This window comes from Takifugu rubripes, chromosome 8 (genome assembly GCF_901000725.2).
Source record: "Takifugu rubripes chromosome 8, fTakRub1.2, whole genome shotgun sequence".
Taxonomy (NCBI): Eukaryota; Metazoa; Chordata; class Actinopteri; order Tetraodontiformes; family Tetraodontidae; genus Takifugu; species Takifugu rubripes.
The window spans coordinates 2,695,000-2,721,411 of record NC_042292.1 but is presented as its reverse complement, the minus strand read 5'-3'; the positions used below and the strand labels follow the sequence as shown (position 1 = coordinate 2,721,411).

The 26,412-nt window shown below is 44.0% G+C and overlaps 2 protein-coding genes and 1 long non-coding RNA gene across 17 annotated transcripts in view; all 3 read right to left on the bottom strand.

Moving 5' to 3' along the window:
* Positions 1–1,008: 1,008 nt before the first annotated feature.
* Positions 1,009–11,239, bottom strand: LOC101080194 (ras-related protein Rap-2a-like). 2 transcript variants are annotated; one of them, XM_011606105.2, is made up of 3 exons: positions 11,004–11,239; positions 10,002–10,547; positions 1,009–1,937 (listed from the first exon to the last, which is right to left on the bottom strand). In XM_011606105.2, the coding sequence occupies exons 2-3, from the start codon at positions 10,313–10,315 to the stop codon at positions 1,700–1,702; spliced, it is 552 nt and encodes a 183-aa protein (XP_011604407.1). In that variant the 5' UTR covers positions 10,316–10,547; positions 11,004–11,239; the 3' UTR covers positions 1,009–1,699. The 2 variants fall into 2 exon arrangements, with proteins under 2 accessions (XP_011604407.1, XP_029696328.1); XM_029840468.1 differs by having other exon boundaries at positions 11,042–11,239.
* LOC105416756 (uncharacterized) lies at positions 3,295–5,272 on the bottom strand. Its single transcript, XR_003889297.1, has 2 exons — positions 5,097–5,272; positions 3,295–5,007 (listed from the first exon to the last, which is right to left on the bottom strand). It is a non-coding gene; the product is annotated as an uncharacterized lncRNA (long non-coding RNA).
* A 1,225-nt stretch (positions 11,240–12,464) lies between the features above and the next one.
* mbnl2a (Muscleblind-like protein 2a-like) overlaps positions 12,465–26,412 on the bottom strand; it is a 37,984-nt gene continuing 24,036 nt past the window's right edge. For 3 of the 14 annotated variants that reach the window (XM_029839524.1, XM_011606053.2, XM_011606052.2), the window contains exons 5-9: positions 24,946–25,206; positions 21,772–21,825; positions 21,271–21,421; positions 20,441–20,476; positions 12,465–16,062 (exon numbers count right to left, since the gene is read on the bottom strand). In XM_029839524.1, the coding sequence (XP_029695384.1) occupies positions 15,938–16,062; positions 20,441–20,476; positions 21,271–21,421; positions 21,772–21,825; positions 24,946–25,206 (627 nt within the window). In that variant the 3' untranslated portion in view covers positions 12,465–15,937. 14 annotated transcript variants of the gene reach the window in all.

Genomic DNA, 26,412 nt, shown 5'->3' with positions numbered 1-26,412 from the left:
ACGCCAGGCCTGGGTATGCTGCCTCATGATCATAACATTATAAATCATCTGAATGCAGGATGAGATGGAGCCACTTTACTCCTAAATGACAAAGCTGAAAGGCTTCTTACAGTAAGTGTAAATCATATGACCTGCAAAGAGGCAACAGCAAGAAGAGTCATACCTCAGATGTACCTCAAACTTATGCAGAATGTGAACTAGAACTTTGGGGCTTAAAATGTACATTTATAATTGCTAATCTAAAATAATTAAGGAGAGCACAGAAGCACAGGAACATGAACATCTATGTGTCAGGGGTCTGACCCAAATAGCCAGTTATCTGATCCTGCTGTCAAGTGTCTCCAGATTCTCACTGTTGCGCAACTTATTAGGTTAGTGGAGCGAAGACAATGTGGAAAATGTCCGCATATTAGCAAGACGTGACAATAATCACCTGGGAATTCCACTCAGATCTGATCAAATGTACCGCCATAACGATCAATCACCAGGCACGACACAGTTGTGCATAAAGATTTATTTTTTTTCTTGTTGAAAATAAGTGTTTCTGACATTGAACCGCTAACATGTCTGCTGTGATTAAAGATAAATGAACACTACATTGACACCGACGTTCACGCCATACACTGAAACAAGGCATTTGTAAGCTGTAGATGTGTGTGTGTGGTATCGACTGGCTGATTGGCTGTTGGGTTGATTGATCTCTTTGGGTGAGATTGATTGTACTCGGTACTGTCAGCGTGACTTTGTGGACACATCCTCCGCAGTTTATGATGGAGATGGTCGAAAGGTGCACTTTCCTCTGACATTCGTTCAGTTTTTTCATTCATTCATTGTCAGATGTCAATCAGTGACGCTGCTGAACAGGGCCGCACGTACATTAGAGAGCGGGCTGGGGCCCCAGCACCATAAGGGGGCCCTTGAGGGCCTGAAATGATGGTCAACAAGGTGAAATAACCAAACTTTAGAGTGAAATAATTCTATTTTTCAGAAGATGACGAGGCCAAACTGTGAGGAAAAGATATCCCTTTAATCCCAGAATTCTGACTTTAAAGTCAAAAATGTCATTCTGCCTCCGTTTCATTTTGAAATTAAAGTAGGAATTTTCACATGATTCCAGGTTTTCTAGCTTCCTTTTCCAGGTCGTGCACACAAGTCTGTTGGTAAAAAAGAGAAACCTGATCATTGTTTAAAAAAAAACAGACGAGAAAAACAAAATAATGTACAACATATCAGTATGCTACGTATAAAACCAAAACTTTATTTAATTAAAAATGCATGAATGTTGTGTATTAGCAGTCTTGTGTCCTGGCCGGGGGGAAGGGGGGGGGGCTTGGGTCTTTGTGCGGCCCTGTTGCTACTCGACATCCTGTCGGATCGTTGGTGAATGCTCTTGCACTGTCCAAAAAGTGCAAAAAGACATAAGAACAAAGTGAGCACACTGCCGTCCCTGCTTGAGTCGATGGCTGGTTTTCCCTGAAAGATGAACCGTAATCTGAAGGGTGGCGCTAAATGTCAGAGGTCAAACGGTTTCTTTCGAGGGAAAACCCACCCTGTGCCCGAAGAGTGATGTACGCTGAAATGAGACTGTCCCGTTTTGGCTACGTCTGCCTCCCGCCCTACAGTTCCCAGAATGCCGTTTGACACAGTGCAGCAGGTGGGATCGTTCCCCCCATCGCTCTTCCAGTGCAGCCGCCTGTCGCTACTGGATGCTGCAGGCGGGACAGCACGCCTTCCTCCGGTCCGGCAGGGGGCAGAAGTCCATCTGGCGAACGATCTCCGCGAACAGCTCGTCCACCATGGTCTTGCTCTTGGCCGAGGTCTCCATGAAGGGGCAGCCCCAGTCCTCGGCCAGCGCCTGGCCCTCGCTGGGGGACACTTCCCTCTCGTCCTCCAGGTCCACCTTGTTGCCCACCAGCACCACCGGAACCTGCTGGTACCTGGAACCAAAACAACGGAGAAACATGACGGAAGAGAACACCCGACCTTCCCCCCAGCTGACACGAGAGCGATGAATGATCATCTTGTTGTAATCATTGAATATCGGAGCTGTGGAATTCTAAAAAGCTAATTTTAGGAGGCTGTTGCGTTAGAAAACTGTCAGCACGAGAAAAACCACAACTGTCTCTTTTGATCGCTCCGACGCTCCATTTGTTCCTGGAATTATCGCGGATGCTTCGGCATGGTGCACACGCCCCGCGCGTAATGGCCTCTAATTCTTGCATAAAATCTCTCCACGCTGCATCTGCATTAGAGTGCACGTCTCAACGGATCAAAAGCTTTTCCCTCCCGAGTGTGGCTGAAGATTCCACCATCAATAGGAGGAAAACAGGCCGTGTGAGTAATGGTATAGGTTATTGAATAATTGAATAAAGATAATACGCTGCTTTTACATGCTTGGCACTGCACTGCTGTGCAGCTTTGCATCAGCTTCATGAGTTCCTAGTCAGAGTCAGCCTCTCTGTGGACATAACATGTCTAAAATATAGCATCAGATGGATTTATGTTACCATTTATGATGTTTCCTCACAACAGATAAAACAAAAAAACAAAAAAACAGTTGCATCAGCTACAAGATTTTCACAGCCAGAATAAAAAAAATCCTCCTTCAAACTCGTTTTCTAAAAACTTCTGAATGCGATTTGATCGTACGCTGCCCCCTAGTGGCGAGAAGCTGTCTGCAGGTTTAACACATTTCTGGCCACATTTTGCTGTTTTCTTCCCTCGAAATATTCATGTTTCTTTTCTATTAGAAGCCCGTGGAGCTACCAGTGATTTAGTTAAAGGCTCCGCTCCCACAGCAGGTAGTCCCACAAACCCTTTAATGGCCTCAGCCATTAACTAATTCCTAAGTGCATCCCAGCTTATTGATCTGCTGGTGCAGAGAAATGAGAAATTGAAATGAACTCCTATGCGCAAGCCGATGGCTGGCTGCCACAACATTCGTCCGGGAGATTAGTTGGAGTCCAGTCTCTGAGCCGAAGGTGCCACGCCGTGGATGAAGCCAACGCAGATGCCCCCAGGTGCTGACGTGACCTCGTGCTGGACGACCCCTGTAGATTCTCTGGAATACGGTCAGAGAAAGATTCAAATGCCAGCGGCTTCCCTGCAGCTCGACATTTCATCTCTCTCTCTCCCTCACACACACACACACACACACACACACACACACACACACACACGCACGTGCAGCAGCATCCGACCTCAGCGGGGGGAGCATCTCGCACGGCCGGCATGTTTGGAAAGCTGGAGTCTGGAGGGTGTGAAGAGGGAGCAGGGAGAGCCCGGTGCAGCCAAATGCAGGCTGACAGCCTTTGCAGGAAAAACTCTATATATAACCCCAAACACGCAGGAAGAGCCAGCATCTCCCTGGTGGGGGGGGCTGACGTCTGATCGCTTCATGCGGCATCAAGCTCTCAGCGGGGGAAGCGCACGCCACGGCCGAACCTGCGTCCAACTGATGAACATGGCAGTTAGCGTTGGAGGTTAAACGTGCACTGGCGTGCCGGAGCGGACGCTCCGTAATCCAGGATCGTTGACTCTTAAAGCTCTGTAAAAAACCAAATCCAGGACCGATTGACAAAAAGTTTCAGCCTCGACTGAAGCATGAAGGTTGTTTTGTCAGTTTGATGAGAGTTATTTAGAATATAAATTGCAGTTTAAAAGCCCAACAGTGGAAAATGGCTCCTCTTTGCATGCATTACGGGAGTCATCAGCAAAGTGGGAAAAGCCTCTCAAAGCACCAGGAGGGAATTTTGATGAGCTCAGACAATGAAAAGGAATGTTAATCAGCACTGGTTCCTTTAAAATCTCACATAAAAAACCCAACACGAAGGCTTCCCTGGTCACTGGGTCGGTAACAACTGACACGCATCCGTCTTTGAGGAGAAAAGCACGTAAGACAACAAATATCGGATTTTCCACTCAGCTGGGAAGCTTGTTGGCCTCGCTGAGGCTCCATGCTGGGCCGGATAGCGGCGCCGACTCCACCTTCCCGGCTTCACGAGCCCCACGGCGCCGACAAACAAGCGCAGCAACAACAAAGGAACATTCATCCACCTCCTCCGCGAGGGTGCGCATCCCCGCAGCCGCCGCGCTGCATCTGCTGCTAATTAACAGCCGCAGCGGCCCGTTTGTGGCCACCAGGCGGACGCTCGGCCTGGGCCGAGGAGGCCCGTCCCCGTCCCGGGGTGTTGCCCCCGGAGACCACAGCGCTGATACGGAACGGGGCAAAAACAAGACAACAAGATTTCAGTGATCCACCGATAAAAAGGGAAAGGGAAGCATCCTCCGTCTTTTGTTATTGCTGGGAAAAGCCATGTTTCTTTCTAAAAAACACGCTTAATAAACCAAAACGACAGGGGGAGAGAACATAAAGCTATTAAATGTGTACAAAGTCTATTAAAGCCAACGCAACAAGAATGGAACGTCAGGATGATTTTCATCTTATTACAGTGAGTTGACGTCTAAAAGGTGGGCAGTGCGTCCATTGGCACATGGTTAACTGTCCTTTGAGCGGCTCACAAACAAGGAAACGTTTGGAAAAGGCTTTGAGGCGGATTTTTAAACGCTGAAATGAAAGATCTGACAAAAATAGCAGCTCTGACACAAAGGACACGCACTCAAAATAATGGTTTTCAGCCACACGGCGCCCCCTGGTGGCCGAATCTGCTGCTAATGGCACAGACGCGAAGGTTCAGAAGCACTGGAAGTACGTTTACTCATATACACCAAGACTTTTCATGTATTTCTACTTCTATATTTTCTTTCTTTGGACGTGGATTCCCATGGCTGTACTCCACAGATGTCCCCGCTCGGCCACTCGGGTCTTCCGTGCACGCTGGGCCGTGCACGCTGCATCAATCTTGTGCCGAAGGCCTGCTCTTCATCCTCTACCTCCTTATCATCACCAGGCCTCCCTCAGCAGACCATCGGTCTTTCATTCCTCACATTCTCACGTGCGCTAGCAGGGTATTTGTAGCGTTAGCTGCTGCCCTCAGGAACTTCTGCCTAATACCCAGCAGATCAAGTTTGGCGTCACATGATCTTTTTGCCCCGATGTGTTTCATGTCTTTCACCTTATATTTAACAAACCTTACATTTTTAATCCCGTTACTGGAGCAGTTGGTTGCTTCACCCGTTTGCTGCCTGATGGCAGTAAAATCTGGAGGTCAGAGAGTTGCCCCGACACCGAGGCAGGCCTCAGGCCTCTCCTGAGATGGGTCGTTTTGCTTTCCCACTCAGCGGTGCGTGATGCTCACCTCCTGCCATTAGACACAGCATCAGTGCAGCGTGACCGTCCTTTGAACACGCTTCCTCCTCCTGGACGAGAGCAACAATAAGTCTTTACATGGAAGCAAAGGAGATTATTAGATTGCGCGGGGGGCTACGCCCAGATGTTGTTTTCGCAGATAGCGATCGAGACGGGCTTCATTAGGTCAGCCTCAGAAACGATTAACTCTTGTTTAGGGTAGCAAATGTCCGAGATGATGTGTTGCAGTCGCAACGTGCGTCAATTAGCGATAGCTACGATACCATGCGAAAGGCGCTCAATCATCACTGGAAGCTTCTAAAACGTTGGTTTTAGTTTAGGGTAGTTGCTTCTGTTATTAATTATAAACCTTTGATAAAAGTAACAATTCTTTCCTTTTAGAGGAAAATGCTCACAAGATAAATGTTATCTTGAGTTCTTCTCTTACTGCATAAACTCAAGCTGAAGCTAAGCTAAGATGGATGTGCAGTATATTTAGCTTGATAGCGCTACAAACATGAAACATAAACCTAAAAAGTATACAACAATTACAGTTAATGTTCACATGACACATCTGCCCCGTGCTGGATTTTGTGGAGAGGCTGATGATTTAGATGTGGAGCAGTAGGACGTAGCACTGGTGCTAACTGAGCTGAGCTGCAGCTGAGCTTCACACATCAACCCTGTTGATACTGAATCAGGTCAGAGAGCAACCAGAAGGAGATCCAGCATCTCTGCACGCTCTAGAAGATCCCTTTTTTCCCTGGAATGTTGCACTTTTACAGTGTTTGCATTTTTATCTTAGGCTAAGCTAACTGGCTGCCACCTCTCTTTAAATATTTACAGTTTTTCTCAGCATGTTGAACCATCACTCTTAATGCGTTTCCTGCTTCTCCTGCATGGACGTCAAAAGTGACGTCCCACGAGCGGAGTCGCTTCACAGCACACAGCACAGCCAGTTTCCCATGATCCCCCCCCCCCAGAGCAGGCCTGCGTTAGCATTCCTGCTTTTATGAGTCCCTAATGGAGGCCTGATGTCTTCTTGGCTTCCAACCTAAAACAATCCCATTAAGTTGCGGTGAGCAGAAACACAGAACGCTGCAGTAAATCTCAGCGTGGTGCTTGTTGTTGTTGCAGCATCAGCAAGAAGTTGGATCTCCTGGAGACTGATAATGGGGAGCAGCAGCTGATGCTGTGTTTTCCTACACCTCGTGATGTCGGCGCATGCTTGAACTGACGCTGGGAGGAGGTTTGATTTATGGTCGCAGGATTACCATCGAAGGTTCGTTGGATTTGTATCGGAACCCACAGGGCTCCAGCCCAATACCATCGTGTCCAGTCAAACTTGACAGTTTCGGGGGATATTTTGTTTAAAACTAAAGTGAAAACGCATGAATTTAATTAGACGATGTTTGTCTCCCTGATTTGGGGGTTACGCCACTTCACACAAAATGGAATGACAGCGTTAAGAGGGGACTTTTATCGTTAACCATTTCCTGCTACTGCGATCTGTCAAAACTGGGTTTGATTTTACAAAAGATGACAGTTGTTGCCATTAACAGAATTCCATATGTCAATTATAGCTTACTGAACGTATAAAACTAATAAACACCACAGTGTTTATTAGTTGAAACAGGTTGAAACAGGTTACTTGGTAATTAGCAATGCTAATCAGCGAAAGGTTTGTGTTGATTTGCTGCCATATGTTGGTGCATTTTTAATGCTTCTATAATGTACGTCAGACTAATGCAGGTGGAAGGAGACTTTTACTTTGAAATTCTTGATGTTTTTCCGGCGCGGCCTCAGAGTGCATGTGGAAGAGCGTCTCTGCAGTCATAGTCTGCGCTTCAAAAGCACAGCAGTGTGAAATAAAAGAATGAAATATTAATAGATATCCACTGGGGGGGGGGTGCAGGCTGCAGCGTCACTGGCCGGCGGCTGGGGCTCTACTTTCTCCGTCTCTTCCTTTCAGGACTTCCCTCGTGCACTCGCCGGCGGTGACGCTCGGCCTGTGACGCCAGCACGGCGAGAGCGTTGGGTTCAGGCTGCGGAGGCGGAAGCAGCGAATCTGACTACAGCACGCAGGTTAGGTTCTAAATTCTCATTACGCAAAGGGGTTGGTGGACGCAGCGCTCGAACGCATGACGAGCTGCAACGGCAGTGAGTCTTGAACGCAGCAAAGAGTGGTCAGACAGAGGTAGACGGGGATTAAACCGATGACCTTCCACCTCCTGAGCTTCAGCTATTACATTTTAGCATGTTGCTGGGGACTATTTGTGGGAAAAAATTGTTTGTTTGTTAGCTTAATGGTAAAAATTTGTGACAGTATTAGTGATAATAAGTCTTTAATCTAAAATGAACGAGAGGCGATAAAAAAATCTGTTTTTGTAAATGATTTATATAAATACTGAAGTTTCTACAGTAGCCCAGAAGGGACAAACGCCCTGAATGAAACCATAATCCTGGGCTGTTTCTCCACAGGCGTACTTTTGTGGACCTCGGCCACCGTCAGCAGCAGCAATAGTGGAAAACACTGGGAATCCTCAAACTTTTTACTGGATTCTTAGCAGACTGACATTTCAGACAAGCTAAGCTAACCGTAGCCTGGTGGCTACCATGCAGAGCTCACTGCACTTTCAGGACATCACAGCTAACTCCACATAGAACTGAGGCTGACTTCTTATCAGTCATTGTCAGACTTCATTATCTCTGCTTTGAAGCACCAAACTAGAATCCACAAGTGAAGCCAGATGGATTTTAGCCATCTGTAAATCACGTCGGCGTCGGCTCCCAGCCCAAAAAACACCAATATTTCAAGATCTGTGTGTTTCTTTCACCCAGCTGCGGGATGAGCTCACTGGATTATTTGATTAATGGAGTGAAGTGATTAAAGCCATCCAGAGTCAAGTCATGTGTGAGAGACATCAGAGGCGGCGCTGGTTCAGAGGGCTGACGCACGGCGAGCGAGCTGCAGCCCGGCTTTTATGAAGAACACGTGAAACCGGTTTGGGCCTTCGCACGAAGGAGAGGAAGAGGAGGTGAGCTGAGGGGAGGCGGCGGACAGTGGCGTGCAGGGACATTTGGGGGGCATGTGCTGAGGGAAAGGGCAGGTTTTGTGGCCTGAGGAACCATCAGCTGTCTAATTACAGACACATGTTGAATGGAAACGTAATAATAAATCAATAAATAATCAATAAATTCACTCTGCTGATCAGAAACTGCTGATTTATTTCTCTGGAACACACATGTTGCCTCCTGAAGCTCCAGTTCTCTCTCCTCTCTTAGAAGAAGACACATCTCCTGTTGTCATTAAGTGGTCATTCTGTTGCCTGATGCAAACCTACACACACTGAAATAGCTTCACGTGTATCCCACCACTGGTTGTGTGGTGCTCACCACCTTATGTTCACTATTGCTCTTGGCTAGCCTTTACATTCTGAAGCAGGCGGACAGTCGGCTCATTTAGTTTTAGCCGACTGACTGACTGAGACAGACGACATCACAACAGAGACACAAAAATGCAAGTTACTGATTGGGAACTAAAGGAGAAGGGGGAGAAACAAGACCCTGGACCTGGCTGCTGGGGCAGGGGAGGAGCGCTGCAAAGGCCCTGTTTGTGTCCCATCTGCATGTTCACATTGCCCATGGACGAGAGATGGCCGCGTGTGTGTGTGTGTGTGTGTGTGTTTGTGTTTGCACTGGAGGGGCGGGGAAGGCTTTTATTTGAGAATTGATCAATGATCATGTCAACATGTGCCACATACGTAACACATTGTTGTTTTTTTTAAAAATGAAAAGGGCACTTGGTAGAGAGGGCAAAGGGCAAAGGGCGGGACCTCGGGTCAAGCTGTGCACGCCACTGGCAGCAGATGATCGCAGGAGCGCCGCGACCCTCTCCACTTTCAGGTTGAGGCCAGCTGGGAGTACGGGACCAGATAATAACGCGGAATAAGGACAGTTTTACTAGACTGAATATTTGGTTCTTTGGTTTTGGAATGATGTCACTGTTTCTGAAGTCCAGATTCAGGCAGCTTCTGTGGAAAACACAGAAAGCTTGGAATTCCTCCTGGATTCGAGCTTAAATCGGAAGTCTGACAGGGATGGTAAGCTCCAGCTGCACGGGTGGGGCGGCGCGGAGGTACATTCTGCTAAAAAAAGGTGTGACTGTATCAGAATCGTCCACAAATCTTCATATCTGACCCCCACTGATGTACGGAACCACTCCAGCGCGTCGACTGTGCAGGTTAAACCGCACACGTGATATCTGATGTGCACATTTTGACACATGATTTGGCCTGAATGCATTACTTCCTAACCAGCAACCAACGTGCATTCGACACCACGTGCACAGATCCCTGGCACCACTGATGTACGCTGATGAACCCAGACAGCAGAAGCTCGCCGGCATAACGACGTCGGCATCGTTTGGATATCCGAGCGCACGTTTAACACCTATAACATGATGCCACATGGATGTGGACGTCATTAAAGTCCTTAGCTCACGTTTAGAAAACACCAATGGACCCGTGCACATGGAAACAGATGCCTTGTTCACCAGTATTGCTGAACCCCCGATCAACCCCTGCCCTGATTTATACAGGAATTTAAATCTCTAAAAATAGTAATGAAGCTAACTTTTGGTAGCATGTTGCTCCTAAATCTGAGGGCCTGCAGCTGCATGATCATGTCTGTGTGTGTGTGTGTGTGTGTGTATGGGGGGGTAAACAAAATCCAAGGGTGGTGTCTCTCTCACCGTTTGACCCTGATGATCTGGTCTCTCATGGGCTTGATGTCCTGGAAACTTTGCTGGTTGACCAGGCTGTAGACCAGGATGAAGCCCTGGCCGTTCCTGATGTACAGATCCCTCATCGAGGCGAACTGCTCGGTGCCGGCCGTGTCCAGGATCTCCAGCACCGACGGAGAGGAGTCCACCTCGATCTCCTTCCTGTAGAAATCTTCGATGGTCGGGTCGTATTTCTCTATGAACGTCCCGGTGACAAACTGCACGGTGAGCGCGGACTTGCCCACCCCGCCGCTGCCCAGGACCACCACCTTATATTCCCGCATGGCGCGTCTGCTGAATCCGGCATGCAGGGACCGAGGGTTACATCAGCGGCCGGAACAGACGCATCCCCCGGTGCACAAAGAGCCGAATGAGATGCGATTCCAGGCTGCAGTGACAGGATGCTGGAGCCCTCAGACGCACGGCCCGACAACAGGAAAAACCTCTACTGAGATATTCCCACGCTATCTCGCAGGGACACGATTCCAGAGGCATCCATAATGCAATAAGGCGTCGCTGTGGTAAAAATAAGATTGGCTATTCTTAGAAACAGCTAGACTGGACATCTTTTTCTATGCGGCCGCGGACCAGAAGGCATTTCTCTGCACAGTGGGGCACAATAGAGTTAAAGGCAAAGCGTCCGTTTATGCTTCAAAAGGCGTCGGTGCTGGGAATCCACGCCTCCGAGCGCTGCGCCCGCGGATGCTGCTCGTTCTCGGAAAATATGGGGGGGCCGATCAGTGCCACGGTGGAGACCGGGAGGGTGACATGGCAGCGCCGAGGAGGCGTGTCGTGATCTCACGCCAACAGACAATTAAAGGGGGGGGAAAGCAAGAAAAACAAGCGCTTCTTTTCTCTGAGCTGCTGCTACGGTGGCCCCGCGGTGCTGCATTTACGCGCTGCAGTGTCCGTTTTTATTCAATTAAAAACATCGACCGACTGCAGGACTTGAATTATATTATTTTTAATTACCGGTAATTGATTTTCTTTTGGAGAGCACTGCTTTTCACCTGACTCTGTTAGATAGGGTCCAGTCGGAGGAGGGAGAGCCACAGTGAGGTGGTCCGGGTGGAGGTGGACACCCCGCCGCCCTCCGCCGCTACGGTCACACGGGTCACACGTCTCTGCACAGACCCCCTGCAGCTCGGCTAACCCAGAACACCTCAGGGTCCCACAAGGTCCCGTTCTTTTTATTTTGGTGACGGCGACGCCCCGTCGCACCTTTATGATGTCACAGCATGAGACGGTTCTTGCTGTCTGCAGAGGGCCTGATGGAGGAGGCCCCGGTCGCGCCCACGTCCGCATGCACGCCCTGTAAATCCCGCAGACAGAGGAATCAGCGAGGATCCTCCGGTGCAGCTAACGCCATCTCAGATCCCTCTGGCTCATCCCTCATACAGCATTAGACATGCTTAGAGGCATCATTCAGGGGCTCAACGGCACCATTGCCCCACTACTGTAATTTTAAATCAATATCACCTGTCTAAAATATGTAAACGACCCCCCCCCCCCCTCAAACCTTTTCTATATATTTTAAAATTAATATTAAAAATGCATCTATAATAATAACACTTCCAAAGAATGTGACTGTGCTTACAGCCTGTCCTGCCCTCATGCCAACCTACTGTTTAGCAGTCCCCCCCCCCCCCACCTACTCACACACATTCTAGTGATTAAATAACACATAACCTACTCGTTCGTCGATGGTTATTTCAACCACTGGGTTCTTGGGAACGGGAGCCATTAAAACATATTTCTGTGGATTTGCACGGGAGGAGAGTGTAGAATGGACCCACAGCTGGAGGGCTGCACGGACCTGCCAGGACCAAAACAGCTGATGAATCCATCGACTTTTTAAAAAATTTTGACCACTTAGCAAAGAAAAAGGGAGAGTTTAGTGTGCGGCTTGTTAACATATGAATATAGTTCAAAACAAGGGTGGGCCTGTTGGTAACTGCTATGTATATTTTCTGTAACGTAATAATCAGATGAGTGAGGGAGCTCGGCCATTACCAGCTCCACCTTCGCCCCGTCATAACACCTCTTGGAATGGTCCACATGGTGTCTTAGCACAATCATCTGTTGCTGCACGTTTTAGAGTCACTGATTAACTGTATTACATTGATTGATTTATTTAAACCAAGTAAAAGTATCCAAGTAATCAAGGAGCCGAAACAAAGGAGGATGACAAGTGGAGGAATCAGATTGCGGATTGTAATCATTCTTTCCCCCCCCGTTATTTAACAATAATCTCGCAATGACGTCCTTAATCTATTAACCAAAGATTGACTAAGGAGTAATTATCTATTTTAACACAGGCCAGCTTGGAATCAGGAGGTGAAGACAAAACCAATTTGCAGATCATGTGACTCACAGCAGCCTATCAGGGGGCTGGAAATAACAAAAACTGGGACACAGCTCAGATATAACAAGTCTATTTGAATTCATTTTTATTATTTTTAATTTCTTTCTTTTCAATAGATTTTACACTATTTTGCTGGAACCAAAGAAACATTTGACTATAGAAACATAAAATAGCACAAATTATATGCACAAAAGAGAATACACTTAAAAACGATTACATTGAAACCATAACTCTGACGAGGGTCGATTTAGGTCTTTACTTTGTTTTACTGGGTAGACTGCAACAACAATGGCACAGGCAATCACGCTTCCAAACCTGCGGCATTCAGAGTGGCGCCCCTGCTGGTCAAAGTTATCTACTACAACCTCGAAACTTCCATTGGAAAGCCATGGAGACCAACAAGGTCAAAGATCAACAGTTCACACTGTTACAGTCGAAGCCCACTTTTGGCCTTGTGGTGTGCACGTTCAAACCTTTAAAAAAAGATCCTGGTGTAAAGATCAACATTTGGGAGAAAACTGAGATGGGAATTTGAAGAAAGAGACCCATTTGAGTCTAAAATAAAATCAATAAGAGCTCTTAAAAACATAAAACCTTTAAGCACGTTGGACTGGAGATAAGGCAAAGTGTTTGGATAAGCGGAGTCTGCTCAGTTGACACACTGCTCAGAAAGTGCTTACTTTTTCTTTTTTTTTATAGCATCAATCATTGCCAACACATTTCTAAAGACTGTTTCAGGATTCCATAGAAAGGGGGCATTTTGGGTCACTTTGTCTTTGTGTCACTAGGAACATTCAGCACATTATAATTTAGTAGGAAAAGAAAAACAGTTTTCTCATGCAATGTGTTTCAAAGTTATTTACTGGGACTTCCTGTTTCCGATAACTGATTTATATAACTAAGGGTGGGGGAGGGGGCGTCTCCAAATAGATGACTTCTTTAAACAACATTAAAAGTGCAATCCTTAACTAGTCACACATTGGATAAAATGTCTGTGTGGAACCCAGAGGTCCTCTGTCAGGGGAGGAGGTGTACATCTTATAGATTATTTATATATATGTCCTCATATTTATATATAATCTATGCAACATTGATGACTTAAACTCTAGAAGTGTTACAGTGACAGCAATACAGAGGCTGCTCTTTGCTAATGAAAATATTCAGTCATAGTCTCCGTGAAGAATAAGAAATGTTCATATCTTCTTTACAATCTAGCTGTGTGTACAGTGTTCTAAGAAAACAAAACCTTAAGAATGCCATTTACAAAAATACCCAACTTTAGTAATTGCAACATTTGGTTGCCACAGCAACAACTTAATATTGTTATGAAATAATATTATACTAGAGTGAAAAGTACATCTTTTTTGAGATTTCTTTCTTTCTTTTTTTTTTTGGTAAAATCTCGTCTACACAATAAACAGATTTTTTTTTCTCATCAACACAAGCAACTCTAGAACTTTGCTCATTACTGCAACGCTGTGATTTTTTTTTTTAATTGATGAGAAGGCAAAAAAAAAAAAGATCCAGTAGCTTTCGATTAGAGGGCGGACTTTTTAAAGCCCCCCGAGACGCCTCCGACTTCTCATTCACTCATCCGACACATTAGACTTTGAAATGACCAAACTGTTCAGAATGCAGCACAGATCAATAAATTACATTCATTTCAAAATAGAATAGTTAACAACATTGTTTCAGACTAAAATTTGAACAAGAATAACATAAGATAAATTACAATAAAATAGAACTTTTCACCGCCTTCCACAAACATTTCATGCATCGTTCGAATGCATGTGAGGACGATCAGAACGATGGAACCCAGGTGTGATTTAAGGTGTGACCGTGGATTGGAGATGGAAATCAAGCACCGTGAACGTCCACCACAAACTTAAGTATGATCTCTTAAAACATGCTTGGAAAAACGGAATCATGGATTGTGAGCTGTTTGAAAGAATCAACTATTTCTGGTGTTGAACTGAGAGGTCTGGGTGGAGGTGGAGATGACGGGAAGGGTACAAACATACCTTGATAGCAGACAACACACATTTTAAATAACCTTGAATACATTTCTAAAACTGTGAATATAAATTCTCAAAATAAGAAACACTTTACATACATTACATGGTTTACAATACATCTCCGCCCCATGTAAACTACTCAAACCATGGTAAGAAACAATGGTATACTGTGAAAGTTACCAAACATTCTACAAAGCTAGTTTTGATTTGTCATTCCTTAAATTATTTGTCTCCATAAAGTCACTTGTGACATTAATTTGTAAAAAGTCTCTCCGGTGAGGTCCGCGTAGCCTCCGCTTGTGACAATTTAATGATGCAGTCTGGATGTCTGGTGTTGTCGATGGGTGACTTTTTTAGGCACTTCTACAGTTTTCTAAAATGGAACAGGATCTTCGGTGATAATAGAGGTGGACAGGACAACTGGCGATCACAGGTAGCCCTCCACTCGGAGTCCGAGTCGTCTCCGACTCCACGAGCGTCACATCAAATGCGCCCTCGTTTTCCTTTTTCCTCATGTTAAGCACTTAAGTTCCTCACGCATACCATGGAAACAGTATACGGTGCTGTCATCACCTGCTCGACCTCACTTTGCCAGTGCCAGTCTGCCGGCAGACCATGAGCCCACAAACACACACACTCACACACGCGCACACACACACGGCTTGGTATGTCTGGAACAAATCCTCAAGCATTATGAAGCCCTTGGCACAGGCCTGACCCGTTTTGGCGTTGTCAGCAATGGCCGTGACTATCCTCCGTCAACACTGGTTGCGTCTTCTCTCGTCCCGACTACATGCCAAAGAATTCCATGCACAATCTCTCCCACCACTCCTCCTCAACAAAGAACTGAACTCAGCACCAAAACAAATAAAAGGAGTTTATTGGGGGGGGTAAGAATGCGGCACGCCGGCAGGTTTGTTCCACCGACTCCTTCTGCGCTCCAACTTTGGCAAGATGTTTTCGGGAGATGAAAAGTTGGCGAGGGGACGAGAGGCGTGGGTGGGTGTCGGGGACTGGATCCTTGGTGAGATTTAAAAAGCTCACGGGGCGCTTGGTCCGAGTGGGACCCTCACGAGGACGGCCACCTTTGAGGGTGCATGAGCCCGTCTGCCCCGGGGACATTCAACTTTGTGGAAAGTTAAAAAAAAAAAAGAAAAAGAAAGATCCCACTTGAAAGAGAAGACTGCTGTGGGCTTTTCGGCGACTCTTCCTGTTTTCCAACATTGAGCACTGGAGCTTTAGTGCAAATTGAGCATCTGTTCTGACTAACCAAAGGGATGAATGCGCAGCTGTTTGTAGAATAAATATTAGAAAGAAGAATCCAACCGTTTGGAGCTGGAAAATGACTTCTATAGTGTGTCTGCTATGTAAGTGAAACTATACATAAGAATATTTTGAACATTTTTGTTAGCCTTTTTGTCTAGATATATATATATATATATAATATATATATACAGTGTATATCTTCTTTTGTGTGCGTTACACTGGCACTGCAGTTCTTACAGGTAAATTGAAGTCTCACACTTTTAGCATGCAGGTTGCTGGATCTCTAAGGGAGATGTAAGGTAGTATTTACACAGGGGTTGTTTTGGGTTTCCTAGTGTGGTGTTGTGACACTCCATTTCCTTCCTGAGGCTTACTTCAGGATGATCTGGAAAGAGGGATGGAGAGGAAAGAACAGTTTAGGTAAAACAGTACCACTCCATTGGCTTACACGGTCAATGTAAAGACAATACTTCAAACCAAATCAGCTTTTTATGATTCCGAATGTAACCGCGATACTTCGCCTGATGTTGATGTTCACACTTGTGAAAACAGATGGACCGGTGTTGAATACAAAGGATCTGGACTTTGGTCCTTTTAATTCTAGATCATCCAATATTTGTTCTTTTGCTGCCTATTTAGGGTGTGAGAGTGTGTCAGGAGTGTGTTGGAGGCTTATCCAACAAAGGCCTGTTGTATGAAGGAGGTTCCGTACCCTTTGGGTCAATAAGGAAGCCTAGCCTGGGCTGCATGGCTAACGTGCTTTGTAAAAATGTGTGTGGTTCAGAAAACAAAGAACTGTAGGTCTGCCTTATCCTAACCAATCAGTTCTCTGGAAAATGACATCATTACAGGGATTGAAATGGGTGTGCTCCTACACCAGGAGCTCCTCCAGCCTCTTCATTTCTCTTCCTGAGAAAAACATTTCAGGATGATTTTATCTGTTACTAGAGAGTGAGGATCAGGCCTTCACTCGTTCCAAAGGACCCTTTTAAAAACATTTCATTCTTCTTAGATTAAAGGCAGTAATGTTCTAATGTTATTAATTCACACTCTTTGATTTATATGGTCTTGGTCAGCTATGACTTCTGTATCATATGTGTCTGCTTTCTTTAGAAAACAGAATTTGCCTCCCTGTGCTGATCCTGATCCTGGACTGTCTTATGCTTTCTTTTAGTAATTAGGGGAATCTTCTCTGTGGGTGGTCCAGGTCCGGATTTGTTCTCTGCCTGGCCCCAGAGAGATGGATTGTAAATAAATCATACTATTATTTTCAGCTTTTCAACTGAACAGGACCTTGATCTTAGTGTAAATGTTACTTGGCACATTTGAAAGTCTGTGGAGAACAACTCCGCTCAAACAAGGAGTGTCTAAGGTTAACACACATTTCTTAGGAACTCTGCCTCTGTTAATCTGTCGAGTATTCGACTTAATACACGACCTTCTAGTGAAGCCTGCCATCTCAGACCAGGAACTTGAATTCTCATTTGAGCAACCAAAAACACTGGCAGATAAAGAAAGCTGCAGGGTGCACAAGCATGGCAGGACTTTTAGCCATTCAGCAGTTTTAACATTTCAGTGATTCAATCTGACATATTTAGGCAGAGGATATAAACGACAACTGTAGATATGAACAAATCCCGTTGCGCTCCGTTTTGCCCAGTGTTTCATGCAACTACAGTAAGAGTAAATGGCTCAAAGTATTAACAAATAGCCTGCAGTCGGAACCAAAAGCATCTGTTTCTGTTATCAGATTAACACAACGCAGGATAAAGACAGAAAGAAAGACAGAGAGGGAGACAGAAGAGAGAGGGAATGTCTATGGGAGGAGCTGCTGGCTGCCGTCATCTTGTCATCAAGCCAACACAAGGCTGCGTGGTGCTTCTTAATGGACCAAAGACACACAGCAAAGAACAGAAGCCACTGATCACATCACATATGACATGAAGTCACAGTGTTGTGTGTGATTTGTGCTAGCTCTTTAAAGAAGTATGGGGAATATTAGATATTGCTAAATGGGTGCATCAGCCAGACAGTATAACACGACCCATGATTCAAACACGATTGTCTGAAGGCCATCACGTTTGAATCAACATTTAACACGATGACACGGTCTAATCTTTATGGAGGTTTGAAATGTTGTGATCGGCTATGATTAATTCATTTGGATTATTATTTTGGATTGTTACAAAGTTCTTGTGAAATATTCTGCTCTTCTATAAATGCGTGACTAGGAATATTCAAGTCAGAGGGAGAAAAAGGCTGAACTACTGTCCAATAGCAGATAGTTCATAAAGCATTCATTTTATATTGGAGTTTAAGGATTAATCTTCATATCTGCCATCCGTACAACCCTGTTATATCATAAATGACCACCGGGCGGCGCTACCACCTTACAAATCCGAGCAAGAACTAGAACTTTCTATGTGACAATATAGGAGATGCTAGTTGACTTCCAGCAAAAACATTACTGCAGACAAATTAGCATAATGTGTGGGTTATGAAGTGAAATAAACAAGATATGTGATATTCTCCATTCTGTTCCACCTGGAGGGGACGTTCATTCAAGGTGTGCGTGGTGGCTGGTGAGTAGATAAACAGGACTGACGTCAGTTTTTCTCTGGCTTCTTGTCCCACATGCATCTTTAAAGAGCAGCTCTGCTTCCTGCTGCTACTACTGCTGCATGCCAATTGCGGAAAGAGATGGTGACTAACGGGAAGTGCACGTGCTGCCAATAAATGTAAGCAAGCACAAGGTAGCTTGGCCATAGGCTGGATTACTTGAAAAATCTGAGCAATTCAAATTATTTCTGGCATGTTATTGTATTAACTCATAATTGCAAGTCCTGTGTTTTATTAAATATAGAAATAAATGTGGGGTCTTCTTTTATAATGCCTTGGTTTTACAGATTATCTGTGGAACACTGTCATCTGCGTGTCCTCAAGGCACCTGTGAACGGAACAACCAGTAAATGTTTAGCAGCTGTATGAGAATGGAAAAACCAGCACTGTGCAGAAATTTCCAGGTTTAAACTGAGCTGTGTACGCCTCACTCTGGCATTCAAACCTGGCTCTGATTCTTTGGCTCCTGCTGACACACAACAACAGGACAGCCAATGATCAGAAGCCATTTTTAGATGGCTTTTATGAGTGTTTCCCTTTGTCTCTGTTGAATCTGACCAACATCGCCTGCAAGTGGGTTTTTTTCTCCCCCACAACATTTATTTAACTGGTTGTCCTACAACAAGAAAAAAAAATCTAAAGATAAAACTGGAAGGAATGCACATAAACATGGCAGTTGTTAAATGCTGTAGACACCACCTTGATGTATTTGCTAAAATATGTATGTTTGCATCAGACACAAGCAGTACAAACAATGCCCCCTGCTGCAGATGAAGAGGCTTATTTGACAACAAAAAGTGGAAAATAAAACTTGACACATAACATGCAAAACCAGAATGTAGTGCAACACAACACAAATACTACTTTGCAAATGTGGGAACTCTGAAGAAGTGCTTGTTGTGAGTGCATTATTTTGGCAGCCTCAATGTTTTACCTTCCCTGGAAAAAGCAAAAGACGTCACCCACTTTTTTGTCAGTGCGTGTTCACCCAGTGGAGGGATGGGAGAGGCTGGGCGTGGGCTAAGGCTCAGCTGCAGGTTACTGCAGCTCACTATCAGAAGGCAGCACTTATTCAGAGCTCCGGGGACTGATGAAAGAAAGCTTTAAAAGGAGCAAACCTGATTGGCTGGTGCTGTTGCTGCGTAGGGGACACTTGTGGCAGGAGTTGTTGCTGCAGAGACAGTAGCAGGCGTAGCACTGTACATCATTGGGACTTTGTTTTGAGGGGTAGGAACGGGAAGGGGGGGGTGAGGGAGGGAAGGAAGTGGCAGCAAATGGACAGTAAGGTGAAGCATTATGGCAACCATGGCAACCGCGGCGATGTGTGTGTGTCGACGGTATCGTTTGTTGTTGATGGTGGCGGTGGCGGTGGCGGTGGTGATGGCGGCAGGTGTTACAGAGAGCCAGCAAGCCATCGTTAGGGTTACACCAGCAGATGGCATGCAACCATTCACAATGCAAAAGCAAAGAGGAAAGAAAGAAAAAGAGTATGGGAGAAAGAAATAACAAAAAAGAGGAGAGAAGCTGATTACAATCACAAATAAGGAAATTTGAATGAAAATCAGTTTGCCGTTTTTTTCCAGAGAAGCCGTGGTTACACTTTTAGCATTTTTACCTATATACTGTATATAGTTTAAAGTTTTATAGTTTTAACTGTGTGATATAAAAACTGCAGGATCAATCCCAAAACCCACCCTAAGCAACATATTCAACACGTCATTTATGCATTCACTAATCCACCCGGGTCCCCAGCCGACAAAAATGGTCCAGCAGTGAGATGATGTTTCTGGAAAACTGATTTAAATTCCCTGATCATCAGCACAGAAAACACTAGCTATGCTCCAGCTTAGGAACAGAGCAGTCTACAGTTCGCTCTTTCAAAATCCAAACTAGCATATGATTCATCAGTGAGACAGACAAACTGAAAGTCAAAACCCTCTCAAGTGACACAAAACATTTCTGGAATGAAAGGCTTGATGAAAATCAGCCCAATCAGTGCGCTACACTCTTGTTCTTTTGTCTCACCTGTGAGGGCTACAGATATTGCCCATGCCTCCCCATCCAGCATCCCACCCACACCTTCTTCTCCACTCTTTTATATCAAACAGTGCAAGTGAGAGAGCAAAGGGAAGGTCAGGACCTACCAAGACTGCTAGCAGGAGTCATGCACAAGACTGACCCTGTGGTGTACATGCAGAGACAAAAAGAGAGAGGGGAGAGGGAGGAAATAAATGTGTTAATTGAGAACATGGTTAGAAAAGAGACAACAAAGCTTGACGGCTTTGCTGAGCTCCGATGCTGCTGACACCAAACCGTGAGGGCAGTTAACAGTAGCAAGCAGGAGCGTTTCCTTGATGTATTAAAAGGAAGCACCCAAACTTACACTTTTATTACATAACATTCACTATTGCTACAAATAGCTTTACGGTAATAGATACAACTAGTGTTAAAGTTATATTTACCATAAACTTGTAAAGGAAACAAAACAAACTGAACATGGCTTAAGCTCATGCCTATATCTCACACACCACTGGAGAATGAGGGAGGAAGGAATGGTGGATTATCAAGCATCTCACACTGCAGGCAGCAAAAAATACAGAGTTCTTCTCCTTGATGATGCAATGTCTCTAAACTGGTCAGTCAATGGGCAGAGGAGCCCAGAGGGGTAAGAGTTTGTGTCTTCAGCAGCACTTCAAACGAGCATCGCTTCACGTTTCTTTCTCAAATTATTTATGACTGTCACAGCACTACAAATACACACAGAGGATACATGCAGACAGGAAATCACCATCTTCTTAGAGGGACAATTGTGTCAGAGTGCAGACACACAGCACCCGATAATAGCAGCACCTCTCACTCTACCACCAGGGACATTTGTGATAACAGGTTGGCTGAGTGTTAGCGGTGTGTTTGCATGTCTGACACAACTATGAGTGCTTTTGCTTGGGTGTGTGCATTGACTGGGAGAACTCACCTGTTGGGAAGAACGCTGGCTGCTGGAGCTGTGCGTTGGCCAGCGCCTGCTGGTAGTGCAAAACACTGGGATTGAACAGGGAGCTCGATCCATTACTCTTCTCAAGTGCTGGTCTCTTTGGTAGGGGCTGGAGGCCACTGTGGGGGAAAGCCTGTCCACCACATACGACAAAGCATGTTTGAGAATTTAACATTCACAAAGCCACAATATTTGCAAATGTGCACAGCACATGGTATAAATGGATACTTGCTGTAACTATCACAACAAAAATGAAAAACTGTAGCATAGCAATCAATGAAGAAAACAAACTAGTTTAACCTTACAATATTTGCTAAAAAAAAAAAAGTATCACAAACATTTGCCACTGGTGATCATATATGATAAAAGTCAATATTTTAAAGTGTCTTTTCACAACAACAAAAGCCAACTTAAATTTTTGTGAGTGGCTACAGTACAATTAAAGAAGCTACATGCAAAGCAAAAGGTGAAAGGTCAAAGTACCAGGTCTACAGTTGCCTCGAGGGGTCGCTTCATTGCTTTGGCAGTCGACTGAGTCTTTAATTAGCAGGCAGCGAGCACATGATGGCAGTGGGCCAATGGGATTCAAGCGTATTAACATACAGGTAACAGCAAGCAGAGGTGCGTCATGGGGGACAGCATTGCATTGTGGATAGGTGAGAAGGAAAAAAAACAAAAACAAAAATAATCTGAATGCAAGTTTACCACATACAAAACAATAGGCATGCACATAAACAAAATCTGTTTTGTTTAATTTCAAGAAACATTGCTATTTGCTTTCTTAGAATTTAGTACAAAAGCAAAAGAGCATCTAAATTAACTGCTGGTCAACAAAGCTGAACGTCAAATCTAGTGAAAGCATTTAGTAACTTCAACTATTTTCAAACAAGTCAAATGCAGTATCAATACCGGACACATCATATGATATATGCACACATCAATAACACAATCATGACAGTGGCCCTGGGAGAATTCAATTAAAACGGTTTAGTGTTTTGGATGTGAGTGAGCCGTCTGGTCAAAGATTGGCCAGCGTGAGAACTCTGCCCTCACAGCTGGCAGGGCGAGCTGGCTCGTGCTGGCAGCGTTTAACTTTAACTGCAGTGCCATGTGGCAGCAACAAACAGAACATCGCTGCATAATCACACCGCTTGCTAGTGGCAACATTCAGATCTGGAATAAGTGACTGAAACTGTGTGATCACAGTGTGAGGGGTTTAATCTCAACTCAAACCAACTCAACAATAATTGTGTAATGTTTATGTTGTAATTTTATTTCTAATTTATTCTATATTTATGTATATATGCTTATAATATGTATATATTATATTATGTATATATTATATATATGCTTATAATATATGCTGTATATATGCTTATAACATTCTAATCTATCTGTATTTATTTTTTTCTGTCTCTTTACTCTGCATTCGCTGCTACTATAATTCAATTTCCCCACGGGGATGAATAAAGTCCATCTTAATCTTAATCTTAATCTTAATCTCAGAATGTGGAGCTCTGTTTATACACATATACCTCCAGATTACAAAAAGAACTATTATAATTATATTGTCAACAATTCCCCTACATGAGGTATTTCATGTTTTAGGTTGTATTAAATTGAAAATGATTCTCTTTTACTGAGTACCACTGCTGACAAAACAATTCATAGATGTGATGAGCTCAACACTAAAGAGGTCCATGCACAAGCCTCTTGCTTCACGTATGTGGATTTTTTTTAATTAGCTGAATTTTTCATAATAAAGAGCCACAATGCATTGCTGATGCACTGTGCTGTCAAAAGACTCTGACATTGTGGTTAGTCAAATGAAGATGGACAATTAAAGTCACATGGAAAGGAAAAAAATGCAATGGGCCTCACAATGAGGAAGAGCAAGCAACACATTGTAATGTGACACAGTAACACAAGTTTGTCTCAATAATATGGTCTTAATGGAAATGTACCATTTCATGTGTGACTACGTATACACATTCTAGCATATTTACTTTACATATTTATGAATTATGGATCACAACAGGACTTATTTGCAGCAGTGTAGCAATAGAGCTTTTATGGGTCTTTACTTAAATAAAAGTGCTGCAGGGGTAAAAGAAAATTGGATTGAAGGTGCTGACTAAACAACTTGTTGTCCATAGGTTAAGCCTGCTGATCTCTCGCTTGTAACCGTGGGAATTGAGTCATAAAGTTGCAGAGGAGACGCACATATAAACATTAAACCTGTCAGGAGAATATATGGGGATGGTTAAATAAATCTGCTTTTTGCACCTGATGGGAAGCTTATTAAGAAACCAATGCTGACAGCAGAATCAGGTTATGGGTCTCAGGCTGTCTGTTATTTATCTATGTTCCACTTCCTTGTCTTATGCAGCTTCAAACCAGCTGCAAACCAAACTAACCCACACTCACTCAATGGAGGAAGGACAAGGAGAGAAAGCAGCAAATGGAGCCAGGCAATGACAAAGGTGTGTCAACGTGGAAAGCATGCCCATGCCATGAAGGGAGGAGAAGTCAGTCTGGCACAGTGCAAGGTGTGCGAGTGCAGCAGCCATAGGACCAAGCAGCTGGGGGGAGGCTTAGAGAGGGTGGGGTGCAGCCAGGACACACTGCCAAACCTGCCTTGCCCCGCCCGTCTGTCTGCCTGTCTCCTCTACAGCCTAATCTATAGTCAGAGGAGCATAAATCTCCCAACCATGTGGCTTCATCCTCATCCATCCCTGATTCAATTTGCACTGATCTGCAGAGAGTTGCACTTATCATTGAGAGAGGGGGGGGGGGCTGGTGGAGGTAGAGGAGGAGGATGGGGTGGGTGAGCCAGCACAAATTGTCTCTTTATGAACCAAGGGCATTGGAAAATAAAAGCGGAATGCGTTACGATAATAACAGATTGTTCTTGTGCCATTATACTGATGAGTTTAGGTCTGACTAAACCCTGTTTACTATATACAATGGCCTCACTTTGGGATGACTATTGTTAGTGAATTACCCAGAGTCTACTGGAACAATCCAGCTGAGGTGGGTATGTTAAATACAGTAATAAAGCAGTGCTCCACATTTTATGTTGCGGTAGGTCTCATGTGAAGGGGCATGATTACAGGTTGTGCAAACTGAGGCAATATACCATTATTATTCAGTGACGTTTGCTGATTTATTTTGTTTTTGTGCTACTAAAGTCTATAGCACTGTAGTACCGCTGTATTTTGACTATTTGAACTAATCATAAAGTACTCTGAATTCATTTTAAAATATAACTATAAAGGAATTGTTAATGAATAGTTAAATTTTAACTCTAAAACATTTATTATTAACTTGCCAAGTTGACCCCATATAAAATTCTCTCCTGGTATTTTAATTTTAAAAAAAAATATTTTTTTAGAGTAAAGGTAAAGGTGCCTTTAAGCATTTTGAACAGCACAGGTTGTTATAAATGTAAAAATCACAGCAAACTATGAAAAAATAAGTGCTCGGTAGAATAATATTTGAGTGAGTGACTGAGTTAGTCCAAATTGGTTATAACATATCACAATCTGCCGGTTTGTAGGAATAGACCTTAATATCATCAAGGCCTCTGGTGTAACTACTGCTCTACCTCTGTGCACACTGAGTGTAGTAGGAATAAAAATAGTGCTCTGCTCTCACCATGGCTGCAGCTGTGGCAGCAGCTTGGGCGGCCACAGCCGTCTGATTGGCCTGGTGTTGTGCAGCCTTAACTTTGGCCTGTAGGTGGGCTGGGGGGTGAAAGTATTTGCACTTCTCACGAGAGCAGCGGCTCTTGATGTAGTCCATGCAGACAGTGACCGTGTTGTCGCTGGTGTCAATCATGGGGCTGTCACTCGGGTGGGCAAAACGACAGTCAGTCTCACCTCGAGCGCAGTTTCCCCGTTGGAACTCGCGGCAAACCTGCGAAAATTGGAGTAAAGGGCACAAGCAATACACACGGCGATTATGAAGGACAACAAGAAAACAAAGACAAACAAACATTTCATGGGACACTCATCAAGCTCATCACGATTTCAAGAAAAAAAGCTGTTTACTTATTTTGAACTGTTAATATTTTATAAACGCTTATCCTTTTTTAACCTATTGTAGTCCAGTATTTCACTTAACTTTTTTTCTTTGTTTACTATTTTTCACAAATTAATCTTAAATAGTTTGGCTGTCTTTAATCTTTTTACCTCTAAAGGATATTGGTATGCATTCAGATATATTGCTTGCACTAGATCATGCCTTCAATTAAAATATGTGAAACCGTAGACTATACATTTGGACCATGTACAATTATTTATGATTAAAATCAAAATATTTTTAGGTGCACTTGGCATTTCTTTATCCTTCACACAACGTAAATAAACTACTACACGTTGAAAATGGCGAAGCATTCTCATCACAGTCTCACGCTTGAACGTGAACTCACACTTTAGACACACATTTGCAAATACATATCAACTTTAAACAACACACATATTAAAAACAAACCGATGCACACACATCACACGTACATGTGTGTTGCACCCATCCACAAGCTTTGCGTGGGAGTGCGCACGTGTCTCAGAGGGATAGTGTTTCATTAGAGCCAACTTCATTCTGTTGCTAAGTGATAACCCTCCCTGAGAAAAACAGATACAGGCGCACACCCACGCACCACGCATCACAAGATTATTGTTTATCTGAATAAATGTGATGCAGAATATGATAATAATGTCTACGATAGGTAGCATAATCAGATATCGCTTATGAATAGTACGCACATCTCGCAGGTTAGCACGTTAAATAAGGATAAAACACAATATTTAAAATGAATGTTTCCCCAAGAAAATAACTTACTATTTGGGTTCATAAATGACTGTATTTGGTGTAAATATTTTCTACATGGACAATGTAAAAGGGATGATTAAATGATTAAGTAATTGGTGTTATTTTGTAATTTGTTCCATTTTAGAAAGTTAATGTTTATTAGCGTTAGTAATGACTTGTATTAAATCCAAAAGACAAGTTTCCTGAAGCTAAGTTCAAACATAATCACAGTAAGGTGTCAATGTAATCATTATCTCGCAGTAAACATTAGTAATAATGGGTTATCACATCTGTAGTGTCAGATAAAATGGC

Bases quoted from the DNA above. Each gene is read 5' to 3' on its own strand.
- LOC101080194 (XM_011606105.2), bottom strand. From the start codon at position 10,315: ATGCGGGAATATAAGGTGGTGGTCCTGGGCAGCGGCGGGGTGGGCAAG. The intron at 1,938-10,001 runs GTGAGAGAGACA...TTTTGGTTCCAG, and splicing joins CAGATCATCAGGGTCAAACG to GTACCAGCAGGTTCCGGTGG.